Raw genomic sequence first — 22,029 nt, 5'->3', positions numbered from 1 at the left:
GTTTTAAGTAGGTTTCCAGTGAAATCTGATAATGACTTTTAGGGTTTAAAATTCACTTTTTCTATAATTAACTTCTAGTTTAATGCTTGGTTTTTGCTCTGATTTTCTTACTTCTTTATTATACAACATCTTATTTTCTGTTCGAAATGTGGAGTTAGAATTTTGTTTACTGTTGTATATAAAAGAAATGGACAGTGTAGTTGGAAGTACTTTCAAATAAAAGATGTGGCTATGAAAACATTTTCTCATTTATTTTAAAGGGAATTAAAATATAGACATAAAATAAGTAATTGTAGACTTTTAAAGTACACATACATAGATATAGCTAGAACAAGAAAGGATAATACATATTATACTGATTTAAAAAATATGAGCTGGCACAGTGGCTCATGCATATAATCCTAGGTACTAGGGAGACAGAAATCTGGAGCATCTTGGTTCCAAGCTAGTCAGGGCAAAAAAATGTGATCTCTTATTTGAAAAATAAAAAAGTAAAAAGGGCTGGGGGTGGGGCTCAAATGGTAGAGTAAGCAGGAGGCTCTGAGTTCAAACCCCAGTACCACCCCCATTACCCCCTTAAAACTTAGTTATTTCTAATTTCTAGATTCTGTAAATTTGTAGATAAGTAGGGTATACTAGAAAAAAGTACAGATAGTCTACCTTCAGTGTCCTTAAAGGTTATTTTCAGACATTAAGCTCTAGTTCTTACTCATACTTTTTTTTTCTGGGCATAGTTTAGAAGAGTTGAATCTGAAATACTGAACTCAGTGATTTTAATAAAAATTGTGTGGAAAAATCACAATTTGTTTGATTCTTTAAAAGTATGTAACATTGGGCTGGGGCTATAGTTCAGGGTAGACCACTTGCTTACCGTATGTGAGGTCTTGGGTTCTATCCATAGCATAGAAAAAGAAAACAAAAGAAAGAAGAAAAACCTTTTCATACTTTTGACTTACTTGGTCTGCAAAACTATTTGCTAAGATTGTTTAAAGGTAGTTTAGTCAAATTACAAATAGAGCTTCATTTAGTAGCCAAATTTAAGCTTACATTTTTATTAAAATTATATAGGCACTGTGCTCAACGCATTACATATATGATACACATTAGTAAAGTTGTTTATGTATCATGTTATATTAGTAATTAACTATTCCATACCTATAGTGTCACATACATCTGAGTAAAAGTGTGGTTTTAAGAAATTATTCCTGATAAAGGTCTCCAGTCTAGTGAGGACAAGACTTATGCTAATGATGATGCTAATGCAGGTGAGGAAATTGGAAGCAGGGAGAGTGGACTTGTCTAGTGAGTCCAAATTCCAGCTGAAATGAAGAAGAGCTTAAAGTGTCCATAAATTGAGTGTATTTTGAGTCAAAGAGTATCTAGTGTTGGTAGAGTTCCATATAACTTACTCAGCTTTCATCTTTTCACAGAGCTCCTTAATAAGTATTCATAGTCAGTTCTTGGCAGGATTAGAATCACTGAAGACATTCTGGGATGTCATGGATGAAATCGATGAGAAGACCTGGGTACTGGAGCCAGAAAAACCTATGCGGAGTGCAACTGCACGCAGAATTGCATTAGGTAGGGGAAAGAGGGTTAGGGCTTTTATTTTCAGGTGTTCGATTTTATATTTTATTATTTATGAAAATGAATCTAAAGATGATAGTTAAAATCTTAGATGAAACATCTTTGCATGAAGTCAGCTATTAAAAGTTTTTGGAATAAAGTATAATTTCTTTTACTACATATTTAAATACAAATATTTTAGGTGAAAAGGGCAAGTACTGAGGTGTTTCATTATAAAAGGTGATGATCCAGTGGAAGTATCATTCAGAGATAGAGTTTAATTAGCTTTTAATTAGCACAAAAATAGTGGAGCAGGTTATTCAAAATGTACATTACTTAGAACAAAAAAATCTGTGTTAGAAATAATGAAGTCTGCATCTGTGAAACTTAGACAAGATTAGTGTGAACAGATCTGGGAATACTTCTGTCAAAAATATAAAGTATAAAAGAATCCAAAGGTGTACTGTGCCACTGAAGGATAAACAGCAAAGAATAAGAATCGAATATATTTTAAGTATTTTCTTTTTGATAAAAATCTGAAGTTAATGAGTAAGATGCAATTTGGCCATAAACATTCCTGCAATGGTATATTTGTCTATTAATGATTATTTATTTCCATTATGAAAACATAGAACAGAGTTAATCCTTTTTCAAGATTTTAGATATTTTAAACTATATTTGTGTCTACATTAAATGAAATAGCTCGTTTTAAGCAATCCATTTATTTTTTTTCTCTAGTTTTCTTTCTTTTTTTGCTAAATAGATATTATTTTGAAAACCATATATTCTGGTGGTTATTTTGAAATTCTGATGTGAATCATATTCAAATTAGTGAACAGTTTTTATTTATACTTTCCACCCAGGCATAATAGTTTACCTGAGATTGGTGGGGTGTGATGGGGAGTTATATGTTATTATGAGAAGAAAATACTATAATAATTGTGCAGCAATTCTACTAGTAATATTGTTATTTTCCCAGTTTGAAAAAAATCTAATAGTACTTAATTTGGGATAATTAATGAAATTACGGTATACATGGGATCAAGTAGATATTAAGAATGAAAATATAATAAATGTAATTTATTATCTTTATGGCCCCATTAAAATAATTATTCTGAAAGTATACTTTTTGTTGTATGTCTTATTGCTTAGCACAAGCAGCCTATTTGGTATTCAATTTATATTTACCTTTAGCTGTTTTTCTCCCTTCAGGCATTTGTTTGCTCAGGGCCAAGTTTTGAACAAATCAATTGAAAGATTAGTTAATATTAAGTGAAAGTGCTATCTGAAGCCATTAGTAGATGACATTGCTAAGGCTAGTAATAAATTTGTGTTCATAGTAAAGAATGTGTTGACAAATGTACCTATAACATAACTTTGAATTTTTATTTTTCTCATTGAGCAGCTGTAACTCTTAAATTTTACTTCAACAGCCATTTTTTTGCTAGATTTGTATTAATTGTATTTATATTACTGCCAACTATAATAAAGCTTATTTAGCTGTGTATAGAATTTGTCAAGACATTTTTTGACATAAAAATGAAGTTCAAATTGATCATAAATTATCACACTATATCTTCAAATTATAATTTTTGAAATTTGTACTGCAATACAATTAAATCTTATTAAAGGATCTGGTGCCAAGTAGTAGTTTTTTTGTTTTTTATTAAAGTTTCTCTTTTTAAGGTGAATTGATTAGTTTTTTAACTTACAAGGGAAAGTTTCTCCTGGAGCACAATTCAAAAAATATTTTTATAAATTTTTGTAGAACTTGAACACATTTGCTGCTTACTGTAATACCAATCTTTTTACATTTGGCCATAGTTTATGAAATGTAAACTTTGTAAAGTCATGAAAAGCAATTTAGATCTTTTTCTTAAGCTTGTCATATCTTTGATATTAAATGCCTTTATTACTCCATAGAAAAATTTTTATTCAAACTTTACTGTCATAGAATTGACCAGAATCCCAACCTAAATTAACCATACTAATTTATGAATTGGCTCTGATTTTTGAAACTTAAGATCCCTGAATCTTTAGTGGTAATAATAGTTTCACAATTATTTCTTTTGGTTAAATTACGATGTATATATCTTCATAAAAAACTAAAAAAAATTTTAGTTAATCTTTCCTTGTGTATACTGTAAAATTGTCAACCAAATCGACATGCCTTTGTTTGGTGAATGGTTCCCACTTCAGAAACTTTTATCTTCTTTCTTTCTAGGGAATAATGCTTCCATAAATATAGAGGTAGACCCTAGGCATCCTACCATGCTTCCTCAGTGCTGTTTTCTTGGAGCTGACCATGGTACGATATCCCAGAATCAAATATTTTTAACACAACCATAAATCCCCTGTCTACCATTGTTAAATATTGTAATAGTGATTATTTTAAATAAATTTCTCATTCTGTATACTTTTTTAACATAAAATATATGACTTAGGTTTTAGAATCAACCGGTTAAGAAACAAATGTGTACCAACGTGATTTTACAAAATAGTAGTGACAAATCCCCTAATTTATTGAACTTTTTTTTCTCCCCTAAAGTGGTAAAGCCTCTAGGAATTAAACTGAGCAGGAACATACATTTGTGGTAGGTACCTTACCAATGAAATTGTTACCTTTCTATGATTTTATAAACTTTATAGCGGAAATATATTTTTCATGCTTTCAGGGATCCAGAAAATAGTCTGTTACAAAATTTGAAGGATGTTTTAGAAATTGATTTTCCATCTTGTACTATCCTGGAAAAATCTGTAAGTTTTATCAGTGCTTTGATATATTCTACATAGTGTTGCATAATAAAATTTAAATGCTTTTTTTCAAAAAAACAAAACAGCTGAAAAGGGAGGGAATTGGAAGATGTTATAACAGACCTCTGAACTACAAGTAACAATTGAATCAAAGAACTTGTTAACATTTGATAGGTGGTTTTAAGTGTAGTTTTTTTCATGGTCTTCAGCACTAAAGTGATTGACGACAGACATTTATTATTAAAAATAAGGAGAAAAGTCTAAAGTAGCTAATGAGATGTTTGGATTTTCTATACTGTCTGCTTATGGATGACTGAAATAATGATCTAATTAGCTTGGTATAAGTGTGAAGTATGGCAATGCAGCTTTTTAAAAACAAAAGGAACTACTACTGTTGTAAAGATAAAAATGTAGAATTGATTTTTGACAAAACTGCTAAGGTTGTAGAATACCAAATGGTGACAATATTTTTTTTTCCTTTAGTTATAGAATTGTGAAGTTTAGTAATCAGTAGCTAATGTTAATTTCTATTATATGTTGCAGACATTATAATTATGTATTTGGGAAAATTGCTAAAGTCCCAAAATCTTGCAGCTAAAAAGAAATCTAGTGTATCTGCATATATTTAAGTGAAAAAGGAAACACATTCACAAAACAGTTTTTCTGGGTGTTAAGTAGTAATGTGATTATATTTCCTATATTATAGCAATATAGTTACTTTCATGTAAAACTGTATTTATAAAGACTTCATATTTCTATATCCTATCATCCATTCTTCCTAGTCTTACCATGTGTATTTTAAACAAGTATGTTCATAAGCATTTTTCTTTTTAAGGATTTTACTATGGATTGTGGAATTTGTTATGCCTATCAATTTGATGGTGCCATTCCTGACCAAGTGTGCAATAATTCCCAGTGTGGACAGCCTTTCCATCAAATATGCTTATATGAGGTAACACTAAACTAAATTAAAAATAACATCAGCAAGACTTTTACCCAACACAGAATAGGTAGTGTGCACATTTGAAATGCACAGAGCCTAAAATCTGTTTACTCAAGTGTTCCTTTCTTTTGCTATTAATTTCTTTTGCTAGTTTATTCCAGATCTCATGTGCTTCATAAATGTTCAAACATCCAAATGGGGGGAGAATCCATCTAGAATATATGCATGAGCATAAATTGTACTGATGGTATTTTGGAATCTTTCCCTAAATACCTCCTGTTACCAGAATGCAAAACCTGTAGATTCATCCAGCTGGGGGTGATAGCAGCAAGAAAGTGAAAGGGAATGGCATAGGCAGTTTGAGTAAGACCTATTACTTTTTAGACTATATTTAAGTAGAGAATAAATGCAGTAATCCTGCTTTAGATATTAAGGATGCTTTTTGTGATCTGAACATCTGAAGCCATGAAGTTTTATTTACAGCTTGCTTACTATATGTGATGTCCACTTTCATTCCTGTCTTTAGTTGTTTGCTCTCTGAATAGTGTTTTTAGTCTTTAATATCCTCTCCTTACTTTTGTGGTTATAGGTAGCAGTTGGTGCTGTCTGCACTTTGCAAATGGAAAACTTCGGATCAAACATCATAAACCATCATAAAAATCATAAAACACCAGATTTACTTTTTCGTAATAATGAATATTTTAAGTTTTACAAATTGACTGCCTCATGCTTATAATTAGTGGAGTGAGAATTAACCCACTGTTGGATTAAGACAGAATTAAGACCTAAAATTTCAAACACCTATGATGTCTCCTACGACAGGAATTCTTAGTATGTGATTAATGGATTTAGGTACATGAACCCCAGGAATTTCCACGCATCTGTATGTACGTCTGTTGGCAGTAAAATGTGTAATTGTTAATAGATTCTTAAAAGGGGTGTATAATTTGCTTACAAACTGGTGGTTTAGATTTCAAATTCTAATGCTGATTTCTCCTTGTATTCAGTCTAATAATAATCTATTACTGACTTAGCAAATGTATCTTTACTCTTGTGAAACAAAATTAAGGTAAATCTTGTGGAATAAAAATACAATGCATTAAAAAAGAAAGGAAATGATCTTTGGAGTATCTGTAGTCCTGCTGACATTTCCTTTACTTTCCTTTTAAAATCTTTAGTGGTTGAGAGGACTGCTCACTACTAGACAGAGTTTTAACATCATATTTGGAGAATGTCCATATTGTAGTAAGGTAAGCAAATCATTAGTCACATTTTATAAAATGTGCCTAGCTTTTAGTAATGTGTTATAGAAAATACACATATAGTATATTAGCTAACTTTCTGAAACACATTGTTCTGTGTATTTAAATAGTTTCTGGATAGGGAATGGTGGCTCACTCCTATAATCCTACCTACTTGGGAGGTGGCGATCGGGAGGATTGCAGTTCAAGGGTAGCCTGGACAAAAGGTTCTTGAGACTTCATCTCAACTAATAAAAGCTTAGTGTAGTGATGCACATGTCCCAGCTACTCAGGAAAAATAAATTGTGGTCCAGTCTGGGCTTGGACATAAATGTGAGAGCCTGTCTCAAAAATAACCAAAGCAATACGTACTGGGGTATAGCTCAGGTATAGAGTGCCTGCTTAGCAAGTGTAATGTCCTAATTCAAACCCCAGTACTGGAAAAAAAAAAAGGTTCTGTAAGATAAATTATCCTTAATTTTTACATTTTCTCTTTGATAAGAATGTTTAAGTCCTTTTCTAGATTTCCTATGTGATCTGAAGTATCAGAGAATTATATTGTTACAAACTATGTAGTGACACCATTTCTAGTATAAAGCAATTTTATTTTTTAAGAGTATTCACAGTTTTGTTAAAATAATTTTGCTTTTTTTCTTTTTGCAAGCCAATTACCTTGAAAATGTCTGGGAGGAAACCCTGAACTGGGAATGTAGCACTTCTGTGAAGAATTGGGAACAAAAATTGTCAAATGGATTTTATTTGATACTGTCAGAGAAAATACAAAACAAGACATATCAATGTCAAAAGGAAAACTATGGCGAAGCCATAATAATATACATCTTCTTTTGTCTCTTCACTAAGAGTAAACTGGGAAATTACAGGCCAGACTCTTACAGAACTTTCTAAGTGTATGACCCCCGTACCAGTTGTGGAAGTATTTTCATACCAAGGTGGAGATCTTGAATTACTGATTGTATGTTGACTGGTAAAATCTTGATAGGGTTCACAATATGAATTTGGGAATTGTACATAGCTTGATTTTTGTTGGAGACCATTTACTTCATTCAGAAGTGCTGAAGATTCGGGATATTTTTGTCTTCTCCTGGTGCCTTCCTATGAAAAAATGCATACATAGTTTGATTTAAGTTATCCAATTATGTATTGTGTGTACACTGTAAAAATGCTAAATAAAACTTGTTAGCAACCAAATCTGGTCATTTGGGTGGTTCTTTTAAACCATGTAAATAGGTCCTTTCAAACAATTTATAATCTAAAAGCTGGATAGAAGATGAAAACTGAATTCTTGGCAAGACAACAAAACTAGGCTTAATCTTATGAAGTAGTCATGATTAGAAAGATTTTGGTCATTAAAATAACTCTTCTTAAACTTTGTCACATTATAGCAACTTGAAATGATTTCTGCTTTATGTTGAGTAAATAGAGACGACTGTCATCCAGTAAAACAGTCTCTTTTGAAAACTGATAGGTAAAGACCGAACACTATAAACTGAATAGACAGTAATGTAAAACAAAGTCACTGATTACTTATACAAGCTTTTAAGAGTTGCTTCAATGTGTTCACCATCATTCCTATTGGCCAAAGCCCCAGGAGTCAGTGTCCTGCTCACTGCTTAACTAGCTGCAGGTCAGGAATTTCTGATCTGTTTCTGCTTCACTTGGGTGACCTCTTGCATGGCTTTCTCCTTGTAAATTGGAAGAGAACTTTATTAAACAAAGCCAAAATACTTAAGTCTTCTTCCAGAAATGTCTGCTGTGATACCATTATTTATCAACCTTTCAATTGCCATCCTTCAAACAGCTTGTCCCCCACCACACCAAAAAAAAAGGGTCATTTTGAGGATGGGTAGTTTTAGAAGGTAAGAAAGGATTCCTGTATAAGATGCAGATACATAAAGCAGAGATGTTTTGAATGATCTTTAGCTTTCCTAGTAAATAAATTACTTGAGACTTAGATAACTACCATTTGAGAGCTAATAATATCATACTATTGTAGTTTTCCTAAAGTTCTGTCAGCTTTATCCACTAGAGGCAAAAGAAATGAATAGTTACTCCAGTATGACCATAAATCATTCTCACACAACAAAACAAACTGTGCCATCAAATCATTTATTTCTGAAGGTTGAGAACCACTTTCTAAGGGTTTATGTTAATTTAAGCAGCATTTACATGTAATTTACATGTGGAGATGTGAGGTATCTCCACCTAGTTAAGAATAGAAATCATGCTAAAATTTTAAGAACCATCTACTGCATAATCTATATACCTTGTCTCTTCTAGAAGCAACTAATGACATCAGATAGGAAGGTACAGGATATCCTGTGAGGTCTGATTCAGAAAAAAAGTCATTTTATAGTAGGAGTTGGTCTTTGCACTGAAACAGAGTTGAATAATTCTGAAAAAAAAAAAAAAACCAGAAAACAAAAAGACGCTTAAGTGGACTGAAAGCCTAAAACATTTTCTATCTGTCCTCTTGAAAAAATTTTGCTGGGCTAGGGATGTCGCCCAGTTGGTAGAGTGTTTGGCAAGTGTATTTAAGGCCCTGCATAATGACCTTCAGCACTGGGATAAAAAGAAAAAAGTTAGCTGGTTACTGCCTGGTCTATGGCATTGTTTTTCATATATAAGAAAGTATATAGATGACTTGGGATCTTGTTAAAATGCAGATCTCAGTCAGAACATTGGGTGGTGTTGAGATTCCATGTTTCTAAGGAGCTCTAGGTAATAACAATACTGCTGGCTTGGTAGCAAGGGCTTAAGAAAATGCAATAATCTATTCTGCTATAGTACTGACTCTCAATCCCAGGATGATTTTTTTCCCCACATAAGAAATTTAACACTTTGTGGAAACATTACAGTTTGGAGGAGGCACTATTAGCATCTAATGGATAATACCAGGAATGCTGCAGAACATCCTGTAACATACAGGACAGCCACCCCAAAACAACCCAGTTCTAAATACCAGTAGCGCTGCTCTGGGAAACCCTTCACTAGAGCAGTTACTGACCTTGAACACACATTAGAATTCAACTGGGGAGCTATGGAAAATATCACACCACTTCCCCTTTGGACATGAGTAATGAGTATCAGACTTCCCCACTTGCTGTAAAAGACCACGAATTAAATACAAAACAGTATTAGACATAGCTAACAGGACTATGAGACATGAAGAGGAAAATAACCTAGACTTCAGAAAGTCCACGATTTAAGATTAGACCAGACCAAAAAAATTTAACAAAATCAACACTCTAAGGAATCTAGTAAAACAAGAGTCTAAACACCGTAGCATTCACAGCATTCAGCATACATAGAAATCATGAAAATGTAAAGCATAACTAGGTGAAAGAACAGAATTCAGGTATGTCCTAGATTAGTAAGATTATCAAACAAGAACTATAAAACATCTACATAAGTATGTTCAAAGACTTAAAGGAAAAGTTAAACACAATTAGGGAACAGGAATCTGGCAGAAATATGAAAATATAATTTACTTCTGGAACTGAAAAATGTAACAGAAAATTAAAAATTCACTGGTCAGGTTTCATTGCTGATTTGACACTGTTGATTTGACAATCACAGAGGTCAAGCAAAAGAAAGTATTCAAACAGACAAAACTCTGATTTTAAAAGAATGTCTCAGCTGCCTGTGATAAAGTATTTTAAATACATGTATTTGGAGTTCAGAAAAAGTAGTGGGGATTAAAGCTTAAAGTTATGAAGTCAAAGTTGAAAACTTTTCTAGTTGGATGACAAATATCAATCCATAAATAAATACGATAATCCTGAAGCACCATAGGAAACCAAAGATATTAAGTAAATCTTCAAAGCAGCAAGGCAGAGATACCGTGTTAAGTCAACTTTCTGTCACTGGCAAAATATCTGTATCATCTTAATCTTGAGGGAAGATTTATTTTGGCTCACAGTTACAGAGGTTTCAGTTCATGGTCACTTGGCCCTGTTGCCTTTGGACCTGTTGTAAGGTAAATACATAATGGCAGGAGTGCATTCTAAAGGAAACTTTACCTCATGGTTGGCAGGAAATGAAAGAGACAGGAAAGTACTAAGGTCTCAGTATTCCCTAAAAGGACATTTTTCCAATGACTTGACTTCCTACCTCTAGGCCCTACCTCTTTAAAGGTTCCACCACCTCCCAGTAGCACCATGGGCTGCCTTCAACATAGGCCTGGACATTCAAGATCTAAACTATAGGAGCTATCTGTAGGGTCACTGGTAGGACAACTACCCTCTACTTATCAGAAGAAACACACAGAACCAATAAGCTAGGAAAACAATGTTCTTCAGAGTTGTGAAGTAAAAAAAAAATTCCATACCCAATGAATCCTTCAAAATGAAAGCCAGGCATGTAATTTCAGATGAGACAGTCTACTGTACCTAATTCCTCCTAATTTCACTGAAAGACTTCATACAAGAAAGCAACTTTCAAAACACTTTGTAAAGAAGGAAGACTGAATAAGGACCACATGATCATATTATGTGATGCAGAAAAAGCATTTGCCAATATTCAATGTCCATTCATGATAAAATTTATCACTAGTCTAGAAATGAAGGTGAGCCTCCTCAAATCAGGGTTCACAAAAAACCCCTGCAGCTAAAATACTAGTGACAGACCAAAAAGTAGAAACAACCCAAATGGTTCGTTCAAAGATTTCTCCCTACTTTAGAATACTACTTAATAACAAAAAGAAATGAAGTATTGATGCATGCAAAATTTGGATGGCTCTCAAGGGTATTATGAAGAAAATCAATCTCAAAAAGTTACATACTATATAATTTCAAATTTTTTGCTTTTATTTTTTAAATTTTAGTTGATAGATGAAAACATTAAAAATATATATTTATAGGGTACTATGTGATGACTGAATATGAGTATACATTGTATAATGTTTAAATCAAGTTAAACATCTCTTCCAACATTTTTACCTCACTCAGTAGTAAGGATTGAACTTAGGTCCTCTTGAACTATGCCCCCCAACACACACACCTGACTCCCCTTTTCAAATTTGTTTTTGAGATTGGGACTTGCTAACTTTGCCCATGCTGGGCTCAAACTCCCAATCCTCCTGCTTCTGTCTTCCAAGCAACTGGGATTATAGGCATGCACACACTGCTCATTTCTTCATAGTGAAAACATTCAGCATGGTTTAAACTTTTAGCTTTTAAAAACATGCAGTACATTATTATTTACAGTTGCCACAATGAGCACACTAGAATGTCTTACTGCTAACTATAACTAGTTCCCAGTGATCAACCACTCCCAATCCATCCCTACCCCACACTCTCCCTGGCCTTTGGTAACCACCCTTCTACTCTCAGCTTTATGACTCAACTTTTTTAGATAATATATATATATATGTATATATATATATATATGAATGAGATCATGTGATACACGTCTTTCTGTGCCTGACAAATTTCACTTAGCATAATGATCTCTAGTTCCACCCATATTATTGCAAATGAAAGGATTTCATTCATTTTTTTATGAGTATGTAACATTTCATTGTATATCTGTACCATGTTTTCTTTACCCACTTATCAATTGCCAGCCACTTAGGTTGCTTTCCATTTCTTGGCTATTGTGAATAGTGAATATAGGAGTCAGATGTCTGTTTGATACACTGATTTCATTTTCCACTGATCCAGTAGCAGGACTGCTGGATCTGTGGTGATTATAGTTTTAATTTTGTTATGGTACCTCCATACTGTTTTCCATTGTGTACAGGAGTTGCCTTTCTATACATTCGTGCCAGCACTTTTGTCTTGATAGTAGCCACTCTAAACTGCAGCAAGGTGACATCTTATTGTGTTTTTGATTTGCATATTCCAGAAGATTAGTAACAGTAAGCTTTTTTTGCATATACCTGCTGGTCACTTCCATGTTTTCTTTTAAGAAATGTATTAGGCCTACTGTTCATTTGTTAGTCAGGTTGATTTTTTTCTTGAGGTTTTTGATTTCCTTTTCTATTCTGGATATTAACCTCTTGTGAGATTAATAATTTGTCAATATTTTCCCCCATTCTGTAGGTTATCTCTTCAGTGTTTCCCTTATTGTGTAAATATTTTAGGCTTTTTGGGTCATACATTCTGTGTTACAGTTACTTAGCTATAGCAGCACAGTATGAAAGGAGTCAAAGACAAGCAAGTAGGATTTGTTCTAATACAATTATTTACAAAATATATTATTACTTGAATTTGACATATAAGCCATACTTTGCTGAGCCCCTGTCCTAGAGTAACCACTAAAACAAAATTTAAAAGCCAATGAAGTATAGTTTCAAAAGACAAGAAAGGAGAGAACAATTCTCAAACTTAGTCCAAAATAAAGCAAGAAGGGAAATCAAAAATGGAAGAAAAAAATGCAGCATAAAGAAAGCAAGTAGCAAGACTGTCAAACCCAATAATCACACAAAATGGAACTGGAACAATTATTAGTATATGTCAGATTTTACAAAAAGCAAGACTTCTTGTTATTTACAAGAGCATACATATTATCATAAGAAGATGCAGATATATTAAAGTTTGGAAAAGGCTACACCATGTAATGACTTAACACAAGAAGGCTGCAATTGTTAAAATCAGAGTAGGACAAAGCATATTAACACATACAAAGAAAGAAGCTTCATAATGATATGACTTCACCAAGAAGCCCTAACAGTTACAAATCTGTATGTGCCTAATAGAAGGGCATCAAAATCCATGAAGAAAATAGAGGACTAACGGGGGTCATGGATACATTCCACAGATACATTTTAACATTCTTTTGTTATTAAATGATAAAACAAAAGGACAAAACAAATAGAATATAAAAGAGTTGAACAATGGTATTAATTTAACCTATTTAATATTTATTAAACAATATACTCCAAAATTCAAAATACATATTCCTTAAAAGCACACATGGAACATTCAACCATGCTAGGCCTCTGCTGTGTGATAAACAAGTCTCAAGGAATTTTAAGGAACTATAATAATACAAGATATATTCTTATAACAACAAAGTTGCAATAGAAATCAAAACAAAAAGATAAGCGAAATTTCAAAATTAATATATCTTTAAGCAACACACCTGTTTAAATATAAGTCAAGGGAAGTTAGAATATAAATTCAATTGAATAAAACATCATCAAAATCTGGAATACAACTAATAAATGGCTTATACTTTTATAGCTTTAATTGTGTATTATAAGAAAAAAGGCTTAAAGTCAATGATTTTTACTTTTGCCTTATGTAGCTTAAAAGAAAAACACAAATAGAAAGTTAAAAAATTAGTGATATAGAAAACAGATCACCAGCAAGTTGTTTAAAAAGCTGGTCTTTGAAAAGGCCAATGAAAATATTAAGCTCTTAGTCTATAGAAAACAAAACAAAACAAAACAAAACAAAAAACCCAAAAGTTACAATTACCAGGAATGAAAAAGGGACATCATTACAATATTGGTGATGTTAAAAGGATCAGAGAATATTATAACAGTGCTAATAAATTCAACAACTTAGATGAGAGTAAATATTACTTATAAGATACAAGTTACCAGACACAGGAGAACAAAAATCTAATGACCACTGTATATTAAAGAGAACAAATTTATAACTAAAAACTTTCTTACAACAAAACTCTCAGCTCAGATGGTTTTCATGATAAATTCTACCCAACATTTAAGAAAGACAAATTCTACAAAAACATTTTCTGAAAATAGAATATTTCCAACCCGTAACACTCAAAATGACTCTGAAAACAAACCATATAAGGGCATCATAAGAAAAGGAAATTACACATCACTGTTTTGTAGATATAAAAATCCTTAATGGAATATAAATTCATCAGGATAACACATCCCAACTACATGGATGTATCCCAGAAATAAAATGTTGGCTCAACACTCAAAATCAATGTAATTCATCACACTAGTGAAGAATAAAAATCATATGATCATCTCAATAGATCTTAAAAATGCACTGAACTTATTTTTTTAAAAACCTACAAATACAATGAAATTTCTTCAGCCTGACAAGTGACACTTAGGAAAACCTCCATCCCCTAAAAATGCATGCTTCTGAGATCAGGCAAGGATGCTCACTCTCAAAGCTTCTATTTCAGTGTCCAGACATTCTAGCAGACATGCTAGCAGATGTTAATATGACAACAGTAACCAAACCAAACCAAACAAATATAAAGGTCTATGTGCTGGAGAGAAAGACATAAAACTCTCGCTCTTCACAGATATCATGATTAACTGTAGAAAATCCTAAGGATCTATAAGTAGTACTGGGACTAGTAAGTAAATTTAGGATGGTTCCAGGATACAAGATCAATACAAAAAAAATTACATTTCTATACACCAGAAACAACTCAAGTATTTAAAATTTAATATTTCTAATAGGATCAAAAGAAATATTTAGAGACAAATTTAATGGGATCTATATATGTCTTACATAGTGAAAACTGCAAGACTTTGTTGAGTGAAGCTTTATATTGACAGAAATGGAGCAAAGGTGCCCCATTGGAGGACGCCGTGTTGGGAAGCCTGTTCTCCGTAAACTGATTTTTAGACTTAATGTACTTCTAATCAAAACCCTTTGTGCTGCTTTTGGGAAACTGAGAAGTTGGTCCTTAAATCCCATGCAAGGCCCAGGACTTAAATGGCCAAGGCATTCTTGAAAAAAAATTAAGGAACTTGCATTCCTAATTTTAGAACTTGCTGTGAAGCTACAGTAACTGATGCAGTATGGTACTGGTATAAGGATAGATGAAAACAATGAAAGAGAGTCCAGCAATAGTCTTGTACTTACACATTTAGCTGACTCTGCACGTGTGTGTATGTGTTTTGTGTATGGTACTAGGGTTTGAACTCAGGGTTTTGTGCTCTAGCATTTGAGCCATGCTTCCAGCATATTTAGCTGACTATTGAAAAAGGCCCCAATGTAGGCCAAGTAGGTTCAGGAAAACATTTTAACAAATGATGCTGCGAAAGACAACTGGAAAGGGATGAACCTTAATCCCTACACACACACACAGGACTTGATTTGAGATTAAAAGAACATGTAGCAAAACAACTCTGTGACTTTGAGGTAGACAAAGTCTTCTTAGGTTTGTTGACAGGAAAAAAACTCAAGAGAAAAATATTGATAAATTTAACTTTCTAATAAATAATATAAAAAGCTTTTACTCACTGAAGACACTATTACATAAATAGGCCACACACTAAAAGAGGATATCTATAATACAGATTTATGACAGAGGTCTTGTATGTGGATTATGGAAAGGACTGTATAGCTTGATAATAAAAAGATAAACATCCAAACAAAAATGGGTTAGAATACTTGAAAAGTATTGAGAGAAGATATATAAGTGAGCAGTAAACATATTAAAAAGTGCTCAAAATTATTAGTCATCAGGTAAACATATTAAAAAGTGCTCAAAATTATTAGTCATCAGGTAAATAACTGTAGCCACAGTGAAACATTAATATATATTAGAATGGCTAAAATGTAAAAGACTGATAATACTAGATGTTGGGGAGGAATCAGAATGGCCAAAATTCTTGCACTTACTGGTGGGAGTATAAAATGGTACAGTGACTTTCAAGGAATATTTGCCAGCTTTTTATAAACTGAACATATATTTATTTACCTATGGCCCAGCAATACCATGTCTCAGGAGAAATGAAACATACCCATGGAAGGACTTGGGCCAGTATGTTTATAGCAACTAATTCATAGTAGCTAGAAACCAGAAGCAGCCCACTAATGCAAAAATAGGTGTATATATTATGATGCAATGTTATTGTGGAGTTACTCAGCAATGAAAAAGTTATTGATAATACTCCTGAATATAGATATATCTCAAAAAGTGCTAAGTGAAAGAAGCTAAACACAAAATAATACATACTGTATAACTGCATGTACCTGAAATTCTGGAAGAGGCAAAACCAATCTAGACATGAGAAATCAGAATATTCGAACAGTGGTTGCCTCTGGGGAAGGATATTGACTGGAAAAAGGAACAGAGGACTTTCTGAAATGATAATATCTACTCTATAAGTGTCATTGGCAGTCTAGCAGAATTAATCCACTTCTTTTGCTTGAAACTTGGGTATCAATGTTTTTAATTGTCCCTCCCTCCCTGTATATTAGTGACTCCAGAGCTGAGAAAGACTCTCACTAAAGACTTCAAATCTCGAAATTATGTTACTAAGAAATATTTGTAAAATATTTAATTCTACAAATGGGAACTATAAAATATGCCCATTTGAAGTAGATTCCTGTATATAAATTTAAAATAAAACCACAAACAATGCTACTGTTTTATAATGAATGATGGTAAAATATTACTCATAGTCCCAAAAGAAGTACGTCTCTGAATAAACGTGTGCATCTGCTTGGTGGATGAGGGTGAACAGCTGCTATGCCTCTTAATTTCGCTGTGTTTGCCATGAAGTTCAGAGCAATCCTGTGCTTAGTGACTGACATCCCAGCTGCCTCATACATCAACTTTTCTTGGGCAGAGGGTGCAAAAGGTTGAGGTATTAAATTATCTTGTTTCATATTGTAAACTAGTTCAAATAATTTGGGGGAAAATGATGATCTGTAAATCATATAAAATGTTGGCTATTTTGACAAAATTAAATATTTTTTCATGCCACATATATTGTATGCTTCTCCTTCCTATCAAAAAAAGGTTAGATTAGGAAGTATTTCAATTGTTGCTTGAATGAACCATCTGCAAAAGGTTGAGTCACTATCAACTGAATGATTGAATAATGTAAAGATACATCATTTGAAAGGACAATCCACTGACAGAGAGACCCTTTGCTTAGACTAGAACCAATGTACAAGTAAAGAATATGTTTGTTAAAAGTCCCTAATGGATCATAAGAAATTTAAGTGTGCTTCATTACAATCTCAGGATAAAGAAAGAAATCAGATCCACACACAAGTATGCTCACTGCTATTCTGTTTCTGTAATAACTGGTGTTGGCTGCTTTCATTTTATCCATTCTCATACAACCTTGACTCACAGGAAAAAATAAAATGTCTTTATTTCCAAAGGGCATATTCTAATGCAACATTAAGTAAAAAGAAATAACAATGCTACCCCCTCCCCCAAACCCCACAAAAAAAAGACAGACCACAGCAACCCCTCTCACCTGAGCTGCTTCATAGTTTCTGGGACTGAATGGCTGGTCCTCTTTTTGCACTTCTCTCCATGCTGCAAAGGACTCAGTATTCCTCTCGCTACGGACTTTTTCTATGAACTTATTTTGCATCAGACTGAATGGTTTTGTTGCAGGCTTTTGAGAATCAACCTATTGGTACAGAGTAATACAATAGGAAAACTTTTGACTTTTCTTTAAAAACTTATCATTTGTGTCCAGAATCTTGAAAATCCTAAACTTTCCAAGCTTCATAAAAAAAGAAATAAAGAAAAAAGCATCAATGGACATTATAGAAAAAAAAAAGTACAGTAGCTGGCAAGATGCAGACCCTTTCTTACCAATGGGACAAGATCAATTAAAATTAATGTCACTGTTATGTACTCTAGAAATTATCTCCACAGATAACTTGCTTACTGAAAATGTCATCTATACAGAAAATTGTGACATTTTAAAACTGCATGTGAGTTCATTATTAACCTTTGCTGAGAATGAATCTAGTATATCTTTGTACTTTAAATTCTTTTTAAGATCTTAGTTTTCTATCGCTGAAGTGAGTCTAATTAATGTGAAAGTCTAAAAGGAGCTCGATATTGCTTACTTTTTTGTGCAGGTAGTTTAGCTTTTGATCAGGATAAGGAACGGTTCATAACATCTAGCACTGTGTCTCAGTACAGGAGGTTAACTTTGACAACAGACTGCTGCCACTTAGGTTTCTTTTTCACACCGTGGTGATATCTGAGGAATGACTGACTTTCAATAACCTTGAAGTAGACCAAGAATGGAAGAGCAGAGCCTGCAACACACCTGGGAGACTGAAAGCCACAATGAAGGTCCTTATGTGAAGTATTTGCTCAGCAGCTTCATGTTTACAGCAGCTGAAAGTGCCCTCACCTTTTCTCTTGGGTTAAGTAGGGAGCAGAAGACAGGAACTGAACAAACGGAAATAATGGAGCAGCCAATGGCAAGAGATAGAATAAATTACATGGGCTGTACAAACAGAGCCTTAATTTGTAGTCTTTCAATTTTTAGTTTCTAATTCCAAGTGTGTTCATGCCTTTCCTTTAAAATATGCTAGTGTTTTGTAGCTAGGTCTAAGTTGTCATAACACTCTTCATTATTCCCACCTCCTTCTGGATCTCAGCTTATCAAAGGATGGCAAAACCAACTTCCTTTCAGTAACCTGCAAATTGGAAATGTTTCCTAACCACTAAGGATTTCTTTACTTTTACCACTCATCCCTCACAAACATCTGAGAAAGTTGATGGGTCTTCATCCCTTGAACCATTCTTCTTCTGAAGTCCCTTTGGTAATAAATGTACATCAAATGTACACATTATTTGGTAATAAACATGAGAGAAAGGGTCCCCAAGGTTGGCACACACTTTTTCATCCTCTTGAACCACTGCTTTAGCAACCATTGCGAAAATATGCTCTGATCTGTAAAGGATTAGTTGAGATTTTTTTCCCCTTCATCTTTATTGAGATATAATTGAAAAATAAAAATTAAATATATTTAAGATGTACAATGTAACGTTTTGATATATGTACACATTGTGAAATGACATCACAACCAAGTGGACACATTCATCACATCTATTTTCTTAGGAGAGTTCAGGTATATAATACAATTAACTATAGATACCATGTTGTATACTTGATTTTCATAACTGACTTATGATTGAAAGATTGTGCCCTTTGGCAAACATATTCCCAGTTTTCCCAACTCCCAGTCCCTAGCAACTACCATTCTACTCTGCTTTCTGCAAGTTCTGTTTTTCAAAGTCCACATGTAAGTGATACCATATAGTATTTGTTTTCCCTGCCTGGGTTATTTCATTTAGCATAATATCCTTCAGATTCATCCATGTCCCAAATGGCAAGATTTCCTTGATTTTTTATGGCTGGAGAACACTCTACACACTCCCCACTTTCTTTATTTGTTCATCAATAGACATGTCTTAGCTATTATACATAATACTGCACTAAATATAGTGATATGCAGGCCTTTTAAACTTTATTTTTTTATTTCCTTTAGATATACACCCTTTATTTCCTTTAGCTATATATGCTGGATTATGACAGTTTGATTTTTCAGTTGAGATAGTATTGAAGTTTCTAGAGCCTCCTATGTGCTAAGTATTGAAGGTACCAGTTTCTGTCTTGGGAGTTTGTGACACATAAACAGAACATATGCAGTTACCTGAGACTTTCTGAAGAGATGCTGCCCCCTGGATCTGCTGTCAGTGCCCTGCCATGGGCACTTATAGCTAATAAACATAATAATACTCAGTGTATGGGAAATTTCTATTTGAAGGGAAACCTTTAAAATGATGAGATAGCGGTATGATGGTTTAATTCTTAACTGTGAATAGAGTGAAACTTTCTTTACAATGTATTTTTTATTAACATATATTAATAATACAGGAAGTTTCATCGTCATAATACCACAGATGTGCACAGGGTATTTCAAACAAGTTCAACACATCTATTATATTCCCTTAAGCACCTTCTTCCCATCCCCTTTTTCCAAACAGTATTTGATGAGTTTCATCAACACTGTATGTGCCGTGTGTGTGTGTGTGTGTGTGTGAGTATGTATATGTACTTGGATCTTCCCCTCCACACCCATTCTCTTCTCCTTACCCACTTCCCCCACCCACTAATCTCCCCCCTCTAAGACTGAAACTTTCTTTTCTTCAGAGATGGAAATAAATATAGAAAACACTCTAGGCATTCCACATAGTAAAATACAAGGACACCATCCAAAAATGTGTCATTTTCAAGGAAAGTAGCTATTCAAATGAGATAGTTTTTATTTAATTTTCCACTGAAACTTCACACTGTTCTACAAAATCAAGAATACTGTTAGACTCCTAACAATTAACCAATAATGTAGCCAATAATGTGCTTCTAATTGAGAATTTGTATTCCACTTTCTTCACATACAGAAAATAAATAGGAAGACAAGTTAATAGAATTATATAGAAAATTAAAGCTCAGAAAAGAATTTTTGTAAACTTAATCTGTATGCAAAGATTACTATGACCAATAATTTACCCCTGGATTTGCTGTGGGAAACTCAGGTTTAGATGAATAAAGTAGCAAATATACTGTGTGAAATGTAAGATGGTTTGAATATTTTGGCTTTGACCTACAGCTATCCCTCAGCCAAGACAGTGCATTCAGGAAGAATGGGTGGCTTCTTATACACAAGTATCTACACCATTACACTATGATTCAGGCACCATCATGGCTATAGATAAAACTGATAGAAGGACCTACTGGCTCTCAAGGGCTGAACTGGGGCTTTCACTAAAGGTATTTTTCAACTTGGTTTTAACATTATCGTCTAAGAATTCTAGAGCTTCTGCTCACCTCAATAAGCATTACTGAAATATGGTTTTCTTCACTGAATTTTGGACATTAAATCCCAGTGGGGAATGAGGGTATGGCTCAATGACACAGTGTATGCTTAGCAGGCACAAGGCCCTGAGTTCAATCCCAGCACCAAAAAAAATTTAGGAAAAGAAAAACCAAAAGCCCTTCAGTGGGTGGCATAAATAAACTGTGCAGCCCTAAATGAGTTGTCATTGGACAGACAGTGTGACTAAAGGAGCTACCAGAACTACTAGTGTCAGCTCACATACCAATGTTTTGATTGAGGCAAATACCCCCAAAGATTTACTTTTCAGGAAAAAGAAAATCAATGTCTCTACAATCTTGACAAAAATTCACTTCCCATTTTACTCCAGTAACAGTATTTGAGGATTCAAAAGGAAGGCTCAATTTACTGGGAATAGTTTGCAATGCCTAATAAAATCTTATTAGAAAAGTATCTCAAGTTTGCTTAGATTCCTATTTGTGGTGTACTACTTTCTAATACCAAAACAAAACATATTTTTGTTAATAATACTAAATTTCCTTAAGTGTAAATTTCACTTATACTGAATGAAATAACATTTGAAAAACTTACTAATGTTTTCCTTCGAATAATGAAGTATAGAAAAATTATCTTTATATCTGTATACCTTTTCTGGTTCAATGACTTCTTTGTAAGTATCTGTGTCCAAAAAAAGTTCAAATCCAGAATATATTCATTAGTGTTTTAAATAACCACAGTGATTACAGATAAAGCATCAAGAAATGTTTTCAATTACTAATAAGATGATTCTCTGACTACAGAGAAAGAAACATGGGATTAAGTGTTTGACAGTCATTCTGGACTCTGATTTTATAGAAAGAGCCCATTATGGAAATCATCTTCATTTAGTGGAACTGAGTACAGGATAGTTTACATTGTCATACTTTGCTTTTGAGTATTTTCAGTTTGATTT

The 22,029-nt window shown here is 33.3% G+C and overlaps 2 protein-coding genes across 12 annotated transcripts in view; one reads left to right on the top strand and one right to left on the bottom strand.

Moving 5' to 3' along the window:
* The window catches only part of Fancl (FA complementation group L), a 75,453-nt gene extending 67,740 nt beyond the window's left edge, over positions 1-7,713 (top strand). The window contains exons 8-15 of one of the 3 annotated variants that reach the window (XR_012439695.1): positions 1,431-1,581; positions 3,791-3,874; positions 4,115-4,160; positions 4,242-4,323; positions 5,156-5,272; positions 5,853-6,150; positions 6,442-6,513; positions 7,169-7,713. Coding sequence is in view for 1 of the 3 variants with exons in the window: in XM_020163862.2 (XP_020019451.2) it covers positions 1,431-1,581; positions 3,791-3,874; positions 4,115-4,160; positions 4,242-4,323; positions 5,156-5,272; positions 6,442-6,513; positions 7,169-7,204 (588 nt within the window). In the remaining 2 variants the exon portion in view is untranslated. Of the gene's footprint in view, positions 1-1,430; positions 1,582-3,790; positions 3,875-4,114; positions 4,161-4,241; positions 4,324-5,155; positions 5,273-5,852; positions 6,514-7,168 lie in introns of all 3 variants that reach the window. The other 2 variants (XR_012439694.1, XM_020163862.2) reach the window with 2 other exon arrangements.
* The window catches only part of Vrk2 (VRK serine/threonine kinase 2), a 90,136-nt gene continuing 75,195 nt past the window's right edge, over positions 7,089-22,029 (bottom strand). For all 9 annotated transcript variants that reach the window (XM_074049762.1, XM_020163860.2, XM_074049763.1 and 6 more), the window contains 2 exons: positions 17,687-17,845; positions 7,089-7,617 (listed from right to left, as the gene is read on the bottom strand). In XM_074049762.1, coding sequence (XP_073905863.1) covers positions 7,273-7,617; positions 17,687-17,845 — 504 coding nt within the window. In that variant the 3' untranslated portion in view covers positions 7,089-7,272. The remainder of the gene's footprint in view (positions 7,618-17,686; positions 17,846-22,029) is intronic.

This window comes from Castor canadensis, chromosome 12 (genome assembly GCF_047511655.1).
Source record: "Castor canadensis chromosome 12, mCasCan1.hap1v2, whole genome shotgun sequence".
NCBI classification, from domain to species: Eukaryota; Metazoa; Chordata; class Mammalia; order Rodentia; family Castoridae; genus Castor; species Castor canadensis.
The sequence above is the reverse complement of the archived record's forward strand: the minus strand, read 5'-3'. Positions and strand labels throughout refer to the sequence as shown.